Source organism: Martes martes (genome assembly GCF_963455335.1).
Source record: "Martes martes genome assembly, chromosome: 13".
Taxonomy (NCBI): Eukaryota; Metazoa; Chordata; class Mammalia; order Carnivora; family Mustelidae; genus Martes; species Martes martes.
The window spans coordinates 60180350-60192647 of record NC_137901.1 but is presented as its reverse complement, the minus strand read 5'-3'; the positions used below and the strand labels follow the sequence as shown (position 1 = coordinate 60192647).

General features: G+C 48.5%; 1 protein-coding gene across 1 annotated transcript in view; it reads right to left on the bottom strand.

The window, feature by feature from the left end:
- Window positions 1-6272: 6272 nt before the first annotated feature.
- Window positions 6273-12298, bottom strand: part of IMPA2 (inositol monophosphatase 2) — a 41855-nt gene continuing 35829 nt past the window's right edge. The window contains exons 6-8 of the mRNA XM_080821568.1: window positions 8794-8902; window positions 7943-8094; window positions 6273-6829 (exon numbers count right to left, since the gene is read on the bottom strand). Of these exons, the coding sequence (XP_080677694.1) occupies window positions 6714-6829; window positions 7943-8094; window positions 8794-8902 (377 nt within the window). The 3' untranslated portion in view covers window positions 6273-6713. The remainder of the gene's footprint in view (window positions 6830-7942; window positions 8095-8793; window positions 8903-12298) is intronic.

The following is a 12298-nucleotide window of genomic DNA, read 5'->3' as shown; positions in this document are numbered from 1 at the left end:
CAAAATGCATGTTGAAGAAAGTAAGGAATTTCTCGTGTGTCTACATTTATACTCAGAGCTGAGAATATCCCGAGCAAATAAAATCTCGCAGCTCTAAGCTTAGGAAGATCACCAACAATTTGGTGAATCGTGAGCATATCTTTTAAACGTTCATTCAGGGGCACATGAGTGGCTCAGTGGGTTAAGCCTCTGCCTTTGGCTCAGGTCATGATCTCAGGGTCCTGGGATCAAGCCCTACACCGGGCTCTCTGCTCAGCAGGGACCCTGCTTCCCCCTCTCTCTCTGCCTGCCTCTCTGCCTACTTGTGATCTCTCTCTCTCTGTCAAATAAATAAATAAATAAAATCTTAAAAAAAAAAAAGTACATTCAAAGAAGTCATACCACTTATTAGAAAGTCCCATTCAACGAAGTCGTAAAATGGTAAATTGGGGTGTTTCCAGAGAGGAAAGAGAACCCAGCCTCCTCAAAGATTATTATCACTGTGCTTCTGGGTGAGACCAGGGCACCTGGGCCCACGAGCACAAGGCACTCAGCAGTTCTGGGTTTTTCTCGAGGGAGGTCAGACATGGAGTAGGCTTTATATCCTCAAAGACACAACTATTACAAAGTGTAATTAAGATACCGTGTTCACAAGAAGGTAAACCTGTGGAAATAGACAAAGAACCCAGAGCTACTTAAAAACACAATGTAGGGGCGCCTGGGTGGCTCGGTGGGTTGGAGCCTCTGCCTTCGGCTTGGGTCGTGGTCTCAGGGTCCTGGGATCGAGCCCCGCGTCGGGCTCTCTGCTTAGCGGGGAGCCTGCTTCCTCCTCGCTCTCTCTGCCTGCCTCTCTGCCTACTTGTGATCTCTGCCTGTCAAATAAATAAGTAAAATCTTTAAAACAACAACAACAACAAAAAACAATGTATTTGCTGTCCCAGCTGGATAATACACACCTCTTCTCCATTCCTGCTGGGAATTTTGGCGAGGCGTGGTATTTATTAGGTCACAGGCTGAGGGGGCAGAATCTAGAAAAAGCCTTGGAGAACTGTAATGTACAAATGTGAGGTATCAAGTGGGGCCTCGGTTTCCATCAGTGGTTTGCCCAAGGTCACATGGCTAGTTGGTATAGAGCCAGGAGTTGAACATAGAACTAGTTCTGATCCTTGTTCAATGTGCTACTCGCACTTCTGTACGTTTCCCCTTGAATCGTAAGCATTTATAATTTATGTTCAGGGGTGCCTGGGTGGCTCAGTCAGGTAAGCATCTGCCTTCAGCTCAGGTCATGATCCCAGGGTCCTGGAATGGAGCCCTGCAGGGGGCTACTTGCTCAGAGGGGAGTCTGTTTCTCCCTCTGCCACTCCCCCTGCTTGCATTCCCGCTCTCAGTCAAATAAATAAAATCTTAAAACAAAAAATAAAAATTTATGCTCAATAACCCACATCAATGTTTTCAAAGACACAAATGTGTGCCTAAAAGACACTAATTTATGTTCAGAATGACCTTACCATAATATTAAATTACCATAATATTCTGGTATTGCTTTTAAGTTTCTCTTTTTTTCCTTCCAATACGTGTGGGCTTGGAGGAAGGCTCCCTTCCAGTTCATTCTACCAGCAGCTTTATATCATAAGTAGGTTCCCTTGAAGCAGTATAAAAACGGCTAAAGGTCATCTGTGTGTACGTGTAAATAACCTACAGACTAGGAGACGGATACATACAGAAAGATTTTTTGAAACGATCGTTGTCAGGGAACCAGACAGCCTTTCCCAACACCGCATATGCTGAGCCCAGGTGATAAAAACAGCGGTCTGAGAACGAGCAGCTGTTCTCAAAGCATAGCAGTTTCTAGTAGCCTGGAAAACCAAGAGGCAGGTGTGTGGTGCCTGCTTTTATTAACCCCTACCTTCACGTGTATTTAGTATGGATACGGTCACTGCACGGCTGGTCACCCCATTCAGATCATAAAAGGAAACTCTTTTTTGATAGCAAATTCACCACTTAATAACCCAAGGGGAGGGGCGCCTGGGTGGCTCAGTGGGTTAAAGCCTCTGCCTTTGGCTCAGGTCATGATCCCGGGGTCCTGGGATCGAGCCCCGCATCAGGCTCTCTGCTCGGCAGGGAGCCTGCTTCCTCCTCTCTCTCTGTCTGCCTCTCTGCCTACTTGTGAGCTCTGTCTTTCAAATAAATAAATAAAATCTTAAAAAAAAAATCCAAGGGGAAGTGGTGGTAAGGCATCTGGGTAACTGACTCCCAAAGGGACTAATCCGCTGGGGAAGTTTGTGGGGGGGATGGCAGCGGGGCACTACTCTTTGCACTTAGCGGGGGGCCTACAAGCAGCTTGCCTATGAGAGGAGAGTGGTGTGGTGGATTTAGCCGTGTAAAGTGTCCAGAGAGGAGACTCTGGGGGTCAGCCCTTGGCTTGTGGAGGGCTCCCCACAGGTGTGGTCTGATGAAAGTGACAGGGGTTATTGTATAGGCCAACCTCTGAATTTTAGGGGCCAGAGACAACAAAAGCCATGGAGGCTCCCCAACTATTTGCTGGCGTTGATGGTGAATCAGGAACATAAGGGAAAAAGTTATGGGCAGGTTGCAATTTTCACTCAACCCTCCTGTCCCGGCCTGATGATGGTACCGACCTGGTAAACGTGTAGATGTGCGGTCATGGTTCTTGACCCTTCACGCGACTTACAGGACCAGTCATTAGAAAACCCAGATTTGATACTCTTCGTCAATAGGTCCAATGCTAGGGATGTAGAAGGGAAGTTATCACGCAGGAATGCGGCAGTAACTCAGTACGAACTACCAGAAAGGGGAATCTTCCCTGTTTTAAGTCTGTAACGAGCAGAGTGACATGCCCTCACTCGTTAGCTGCCCAAAGATACCACCAGCACATATGCCTTTGGGGTGGTCTCTCACTTTGCTCCATGATGGAAACCGAGAGAGTTCCTCACTTCTGGAAAACTGGACTTGGGAGTAGATGAACTGCTCGCTGCCATTCTATTGTCTGACTGAATTGGATGATTAAAAACGAAGTTCATATTGGAAAACAGAACCCAAGTAATCAGGGAAATGCTCTAGCGGACTTCCATGCTAAATCAGCCAATATACAACTTGAATGAACTCCTAAGATTGATTCTAGCCAAATTATTTATGATAATCTATATAAAAGACAAAATCAGGCATCTGAGCTGGAGCGACAAATGTTGAGACCAAGTGTGCAAATTTAATATTAGACGAGGATACACTGAGGGCCCGGATGGCCTCCTGGTTCTTCCTGAATCCTTAAAAATACCATTACTAGATGTGCTACATTCTGCAACTCATCATGGCATAGAAAAAATGTCCTAAATTATGAAAAAGCATTAGTGGGTGACTGTACCAAGGTCGCAAAATTGGTTTGTGACCAATGTCTGATTGATCAAACCCCTAACCCGGGAATGGCTCACTAGATGGAACCTTCCTACTGCCTATGGGACCATTTGAACACTTACAAATGGAATTCATTCGATTGCTCCCACAATGGGTTATCAATATGTCCTTGTCATTGTTTATATTTTCTCAGGACAGACTGACATCTTGCACAAGGGCTGATGTCACAACCATGGCCAAGAAACTCTTAGAAAAGATCATTTTCTTCATGGGGTATCCCCAGAGAGACCTCCAGTGATGGGGAGCTCATTTCACTGGGTAAATAATTAAACAAATAGGGTGCTGCTGACGCAATGGCATTACGACTGTCCTTACCGTCCTCAGTCATCCAGTAAAGTCAAATGGACAGATGGTAACTTAAAACTAAGGCTAGCTGAATTACCAGAATCGACTGGACCGCCCTGGGCAAAAGTTCCACCTTCAGTTTTGATGGCAATGAGATCAACACTTATGGGGAAGCATAAATTAACATCTCATGAAATAGTAATAGGAAGACCTACGCCTTTGATGATAGGACCACGTGTGTCTCCGTACTCACAAATTGGTATGACTCAGTACTGTAAAGTTTTCATGGATTACGCCACAGTGTCTTTCTACCAGGTGAAGGAAGCTTTTCATGACCCTCCTGCAGATGGTTGAAGCTCCCACAGCTTAGACCCTGGAGAGTGGGTCTTTTGACCCAAGAAAGAACCTGCCCTTGAACCTCATTAGAAAGAATCCTACTATGCTCTCCTCACTATCCAGACAGCAGCCGAACTTCAGAAACTTGAACCCTGGGTCCACAGCTTGTAGTTGAAAGGGGTCCTCCAGACTCTTGGAACTATACACCAGCCAGAGGTATGAGGTCACAACTGAGCACAGAGGTGCTCCTGCAGAAGCATACGGCTCTCCCAGGATCATAGATCCAAATATTCGTCTCTAGTATGAAACCTTTATCCCTTTTGTCTATTTGCTATCGCCCTTTCTGTTATTGCATGGGAAGATAATACTATAATTAGGACTTCACAAACAATAGCTACCATAGGAAACTACACTAATTGCTGAATTCATCAGGCTAAGCCAAAATCAGGACCTGGAGGGAATCCTGAAGGCCACGGAACACCTAAATTGTTCTGCAGGTGCGTTTTTATAAAGTTAACGCCCTAAGTCTACATAGGCTTGTTTCTTGCCTCAATGTAACCCGATCCTGGACTCGGAAAACAGGATTCACTGAACGCATAGACCAAAGATGCTGCAGGGCAGCCAGTGTCCATCAGATCATTTGTAGGCTTGCTGGCGGGCCCATACATTTGGGCGGCCTTTCAACGTGGACAGTACGCTAGGTGAGTCTTGGATGAAGGCTGCCAACACCTCCATGACCGGCGATGGGTCTATGATGCTAACACCCGAGGGCACCCCATATGTACCTCTTGGCTACACCTTCACAGGCAGGGGTTTGGGCAGTGACCTCTGCGCTTGGGCAACTTGTCCTGACAGCTGGAGGGTGAAAGAACAACGTGCCCTTGCTGTAGTTACTGTTTCACTGTCCCTTCACAATACCTTGGAAACGCGATGGCATTCCATCCCCCTGAATTTACCAGAAAGAAGTTGACCCCTCAGCATGCACATAATTTGGAAGGTCCCTTCTTTCCTGGTTTGGGGTTGTTACAAACGAACATATGTTTAGACACTGACCCTTAACCCTGAAAATCCCTGCTGAGTCTAAGGGCCATGGCTGCACAACACAAGTCCCCAGGCTCTGTCGTCGCAGTGGTCTGAGATAACAGAACTGCTTCAGGTTACTTGTTGGCTGAATGAGGGGGAGTCTGTGCCAGGGCAAATACCTCCAGCTGTTCCTAGATCAAGACCTCTGGTTTTGTAGAAATGCCAACACAAGAAATTAACAAACAAGCTTCTTGGACGCAGGTTGATCCCTCATCTGCTCTGTCCTCTGATTTATTTGATACTGGCTGGTTTGGGTCATGGCAGGGGTGGGGGATGGGGCAGGGCAGGGTAGGAGGACACTGCAGTGTCATGGTATTTTCCACCTAATAGGATCACGATCCATCTGGTCGGCCATGTTCTCTCAACACTCTCACACGCTTGCAGCCACCAGCATGTGACGGTCGCACGGCGCTCGGAGAAACAGAAACGAGCTGAATGATGGGAAAAACAGCGACAGCCGCTCTTCCACGGTTCTGACACCACAACCCAGGAGTTTCACAATGGGACAAGAGCAGTTTAACTCTGATGGTGACTGAGAGTGGCACAGCTATCAAAAGTCTTGGGCAATCTCTCACGTACGGGAGGATGACCAAAGGGGGAGATTGTTAAATTAATTAAAAAGTTTGATTAAATTAAATTTAATTAATTAATTAATTAAATTAATTAAAAAGCCATCAGTTTGAGGTGGCTTCTAACGTCACAGCACATAAGCAAACCACAATGGAGGCCCACACGTAAATTCTCACAGTCACAAGAGTGAACCTACGGACAAGCTGTCCAAACAGCCAGAGACGTTTCAGACTACAGCCCAGCGCTAAGTTCCTCACTTTGCCTTCGCCTTTTCTCTATAAAAGTTCTTCCCCAGCTCCCGTGGCCGGAGGCCTTCCAGCCACTTTTGCTTTGGTGCTGCTCGACTGGAGCCAATTTTCACTCAAGTAAATCCCTAAAACTTTCATATGCCTCACTTTTATCTATTAACACATGCGTGGTAATTCCTGAAGCAGTTTTCGCAGTGCTTATCAAAGGCAGCAGACAGCAAACGCTGCCAACCTGGGGCTTTCGTGTGCCGACTTTCCCAAAGAGCCGGGATCTCCAGCCGTGGGGGCTGTGGGTCGTCTGGGGAAATAGGCGACACGCTTACGGAGGGACACAGAGAAGCAGCATGCCATTGTTTCAATTTATTGCATTCTGAAGTACCGTGGGGGAGGGCCTGAGAACAAGTCCGCTTTATCAGCAGTTCTAAAGCCTTATTACCTGAGATTTACATTCTGGAGGAAAAAAATGGAGACTGAATTTTTAATACATACACCATATCCGAGACTGGGGTTTTGGCCCTGACAGAAGTACTTGCACTAGCCTTAAAAAGGCTATGTGAGATTAGAGAGACACCAGCTACACACCGAATCTGGGTAAAAGGCGTGGATTTAACCAGAAAGCCACATACGTTAGCCTAACACCTCCCTCTGGGGCTTGTCAGGGACACCTGACGAGTGCAGGCCACTCGAGGCAGCGTCTTCCCTGGGGTTCGCCGCCAGCCCCAGCATTCCCGGGAAGGCCTAGGCCGGGGGTCGCATTTCTCTGCCCCTCTCTGCTCCCTTTCACTTCTCATCATCCCGCCCGTAGTTAATGGTCTGTAAGGCCTGAGCTATGAGCGTCGCCATCTCCCGGGTGCCTGCAGCAACCACTCTGCAAGACATGAGGTCGAGAGGTCCACCTGAGGACAGAGAGAGAAGAGAGGGCGCCTGAGTTACTGGAGAAGGCAGACGGTCCTGAATGAGGACTTGGCACACGCACATTCCCAGGAAAACAGAGGTCCCAGGCCAGGCAGAGGTGGGACCAGACAGCGAGGTCTGGAACAGAGCCCGGCTCTTAGCACCTCAGCACCCCTCTGCTGCTCCAGCAAGAGAGCAGTGGAGGCTGTGCTGGACAAATGTAGGCTCGGGTCCAGCAACAGGGACTGGGGGTCACAGGATCAGTTAGACCCGGAAGGGGAAGGTAGTTCTCAAATGTCTGCTGCCTGGGTGGCACCGGGGACCCCATGTGATGGAAGTCCCCAGTTGGCAGGTCTAAAGTCTGAGCGGAGACCTGATGCAGATTGGCTAACAGGTCGTGCCAAAAAAGCTAGAGAACGGGATCTAAAAAGATCCACTCAGTCTCAGACCTCCTGTTCCTAAATGTTAGAAGAGGGTCTGCCTGAAGTTCAGCAGAGTTATGTGGGGAGAGATGCTATAGGACTTGCCCCTAGGGGGTTAGTCCCTGAGACACGAGGACCTTGACATTGAAGAACAGGTCACCTTTTGGGGTCCATTCCCCTAAAACCTCACAGGGTGCTCACATTGTATACCCCGCTGACCCTGTGCTGAGTTATAGGGTGTGGGGGTGCTAGCCTCCTCTTTGTGGAATGGGGAGCATGGTGCTGCTTCTGCCCAGCTCATCGGATCTAGTGGGGTCAGAACGGTTGGTTAGGAAACTGTCAAATGTACCCGAGTGTACAGTGGGGGTGCTGCTACTATGTGGCCATATTATGATCCTGGGGTCTCCTTTCCTGCCTCAAGGCGTAGAGAAGGAAGGCAGGAAAGCCGAGAAGGCACTGGCCCATGGCTTTTACAATGTCCTCACATGGTCTCTCACCAACAAGCTCTGAGGAACTGGTGGTGGGGGTGGTCATCTGGTCTGGTAGTTACTGGGGCTAATATCGGGGACTCTGGGTCTGGTGGCATCATTTGGTGTAGCCTGGGGGATGCTGGGTCTGGTGGCATTACTGGGTCTAGTCTCCGCTGTCATTTCCCTGGGGACAGACAGCGGGCCGAGGGTCAGAGGGGCTCACCCGAAGTGTCCATCACAATGCCACCCGCTTCTCTAATGATGACTGTGGCTGCGGCCAGGTCCCAGCAGTGCAGGCCAAACTGGTAGTAGGCGTCCGCGGCCCCCGAGGCCAGGTGGCAGAGCGCCAAGGTGGAGCTCCCGATCACTCGGACCCTGGAGGAAAGGGAAGAGGGCAAAGGCTCCTGTGAGTGGTGCTGTGTGCAAGTCGGTTCCTCTTAGATAGCTGACGACATCCAAAGTCAACCCCCCACCGGGCATTCCCAGTCATTAAAAATGAGCCATGGGGATTCTCTAATAAGCTCTTAGATTCAAGATCTGGGAGCAGACCAGTGACATCCAAGAGAGCTTTCTGCGAGGACAGAAACGCTCTGCACTCTGGAAGTTACTAGCCACTGGGGGCTGAGGTGCCCTTGTCGGCTACTGCGACTGAAGAACTCAAGTCTTAATTCCACTGAAATTTCATTTAAACTTAAATCGCCTCGTAGGAGAGAAGGGGAGACTGGAGCAGGGTCACTTGGACTCGGATTTATTTTTCCTAAATGTTTGCTAGAGTAATGTCATTTATGAAGGGCTCTAAGCCCAGAAGGACTCACAGCCTGGGGGCCTTAAGATTGGTCACCTGACTTCTGGAAGAGCCGCTTGGGAAGGAACAAAGGTCCCCTGTGTGTTCCCTAACAGCTGGCCACATGAGGTAGCGTCACACCACTCTCCCGGTGTCTGTGTGGGGTGCGGGTGGGCCTGCTCCCCTCACGGGGGATCTTTTCCTCTCTCCCTGGGGAACTGTGAGCACGACTGTGTGTTTGGCACTTCCGTCTTTGGCCCTTGGGTGTTCCAGGAACTGAAACGTCATACCCGTGAGCTTTGGCATGAAGTAACCTCTCCATGTTGCTCAGGAACAATTTCAGGGTGGCGGGGTCACGTCTGGGGCCGATTTCCGTGAGAACCAAGGCCTTGGAGATGTCTGCAGTAGAAAGAATGCCCCGCGGTCAGGAAAATCGAGTCTCCGTTCTGACTGACGAGTCAGGGTTCCCTCGGAAGCAAACCTCAAGGGTCTGCCTCTCCTTCCCACTCAGAACAAGTACCATCTGTTGAGAGGTTCAGTTATGAGGTTTCTCCGACAGCTGTGTTGAAACGTGAGGACACGGCGACGAGAGGCCAACAGAACCCACACCTGACTATGTCATCCTCATTCCTGTAAGGCTGTTTTCTGTTTCAGATTTACGAGGGAGCAGATTCTCAGTTCTCTCTCTTTGCAGGGAGAGTTAGCACTAAAGAAACAGGGAGAGGCGGGTGGCTAATGAGAATCACCACCAACCAGTCATGAATAAAAACAAAATGGCTCCAAACTGGGACCACCCAATGTCTGGAAGACAGAAAAGAAAAAAGCCTCACCCAATACATCCGTCTTTAATATCCTTTCTCTAGGGGTGCTGCCTGAGTGGCGCAGTGGGTTAAGTTTCCTACTCTTGTTTTCGACTCAGGTCTGATCTCGGGGTTGTGAGATCGAGCCCCGTGTCAGGCTCTATGCTCAGTGTGAAGTCTGCTTGGGTTTCTCTCTCCCTCTCCCTTTGACCCTCTCTGCTCTCTCTCTCTCTCAAATAAATAAAAAAAACTTAAAAACAGAAAAACCTTTCTCTAACTGCTACGATCATGAAGACAGAAACGCCATCCTTGCAGAGAAAGCAACTTTTAAATAATGACTTTGGAAAGGGAGTTCTCAGACGTAACCCCACTGGGTGTAAAGAAGGCCAACACCGTGGCCGTGTGGCCTCCTCAGTGCAGGGTGGCCGGGCGCTAAGGCCAAGCACTCCGTTCGGAGACGGGAGCGGGAAGCTGGCCTGAGGGCACAGAGGGACGTGCCTGGGCTCCCTTCCTGGGCCTGACTCATGGGCAGGCAATCACGAGCAGTTTGTCTGTGCTTTGCCATACGCCCAAACACAACCACATTTCGTCTGTCGTGTCTGGTCAGGCCTTCTGGCTCACAGTCAGCCACACCGACGTATCCAGTAACAGAACAAGGTCACTCCACAAACTGGAGGGAAAACACACTCCACGAGTTACGTCCCTCAATGGGTCCAGTCCTATGTCGGCACCCGCAAAGTCCCTCACTGCAGGACCGGATGACGGTGAGGGGGCTCCCTCCTCTCAGACAGAACCTATATCCATTTCCCCTTTTCTTAAATTGTAGGCTCTCATTGTCTACTTTCTGAAAATCGCTCGGCTCCACACCAGTTACCTGCCTAGGAGACAAGGTCTGAATCACTCCAGGCCCACCAGCACCACGGCTGAGCTAATGACATACCTCCCGTATGTCCAGTGTGTGAGTGAGGGGCTCTGTCCACGGGGGGCCATGGGGCCGGGTGGCTCCAGGATCCCCAGGGACAGGTCACTGCCCGAGCTTAACTCCTAATTCTCTTTCTGGGCTGCAAACTGAGAAGGTTATTTACCCAGGGGAGGGAAAGAAGACCTCTTTTGAAGAAAACGACATCGGGGCACCTGGGTGGCTGGGTCATTAAGCGCCTGCCTTCAGCTCAGGTCATGATCCCAGGATCCTGGGATTGAGCTCCCTGCTCCGCAGGAAGCCTGTTTCTCCCTCTCCCACTTCCCCTGCTTGTGTTCCCTCTCTCTGTCTGTCTGTCTCTCTCTCTCTATCGAATAAATAAATAAATAAATAAATAAATCTTAAAAAAAAAAAAAGGCACAAAAAAACAACATCAATAGAATGAGGGGCAGTTAAAGCACTTAATAAGCAGTCACTGAAGCAATGAGCACTTTCCTTCAAGCACCAGCATTAAAGAAACCCTGGTCAGAGTCTTGCATGGGTTGATTTGTTAAATGAGTAGAATTTTTAAATTTATGAGAGGAATGTTGGAGTTAAGTAGAATTTGGCTGGCTAGTGTAAGAATCTAATCACTAGAGATAACACTATTTTGGTGGCAGGGGGTGTGAATTCTGAATGATAAATGTTTTCATTAAAAACATTCTTGAAAGAGAACCTACTGAAATTGGGGGAGTGACTGTTAAATGAGAAAGGATGAGCCCTCCTGGAGGAGGCCAAGGAGGGAAACGGAAGTGAAGGAGCAGGGCACGCTGCCCGATCCTGCTTCTGATTTCCTTATCTAACTCCAGATCTTCCACACACACCCACACACCAACACTGTATTTTTAAAAACAGGTCATTCTGTTACTTGCTCGTTTGATCACCCAGTATATCAAGTACCTCCCTCTCCACCATTCCATACTTGTGAGGACCACATGCTGTCCCACTCGATGGAAGGACCGCCCTTGGCTCAACCACTCTCCACAGATAAACATTCTCAATCCCTGCTATTATGAACAATGCTATCTCTTCTTCTATATAGGTTTGTCCACTTATGTTAATAGATAGTGTTTTCAGGACGGAATGACAGAAGTGGAATTTGAGAGTATACATATTTTAGATTTTGATTATTCTTTTTTCCCAAATGGTTCCCCTCCCCCAAGCTGTATCAGTAGGACCACTGTCCCCTCCCCAGTAAGGTATGGTTCTGTACTATTTTCAAGACCCTAAGAGTATCCCTTACTCTGTGATATATGCTTCAGGAGTGATTTTTCTCAGAAAGCTAAGATCAGGAGAATAATCCCTACATATAAGGCATTTCCTGGCTCCAGGATCCCAGTCACCCTGGGGGAGGATATTAAGGAAGACACTGACAATTTCCTTCCAGGAACTAGAAAGCCTAACAATTTCGATAGGGAGATAAACACCTACTTTCAATCAGGTTCGGAAGACGTGACTACTGGGATATTATCTACACTTACTGTGATGATCATTTTGCAATATATACACATGCTGAATCATGATGCTGTACACCCGAAACTACATAATGATATACAGCAATTATACCTCATTAAAAAAAAATGTGACTACTGGTTCGGGCCAAGGCCTAGCCCAATCTGTCCTTATCAGAGGGCTGGGCTGGCTGCAGGGTGAGTGGAGAGGAAAGTCCTGCAGGGCCAGCCCAGACAAGCAGATCCCCCTACACACAGGGCGGGCGCGGGAAGAGCAGAGGGTTTCAGACTAAGTGACACAAGGCTATTTCACAAAGGGAAACTCAGCAAAGTGTGGAAACAGTAGCTCACATTTACCAAGCTCTTGGTCTCTCCGGACAGGCCAGCGCTAAGCACTTACTACTTACGCCTCCATTCCTCTATCTCTCTTCTCTGTTACATCTATGATACATTGATGACTCCATTCTTCTGTTACATTTATGATACATTTATAATTCCATTTCTCTTTTGTCTTCACTATTGCACTGCCCTTGTTTCACAGATGGAGGAAACAAGCCTACAGAAGTGACCTGCAGGGGGTCATGTG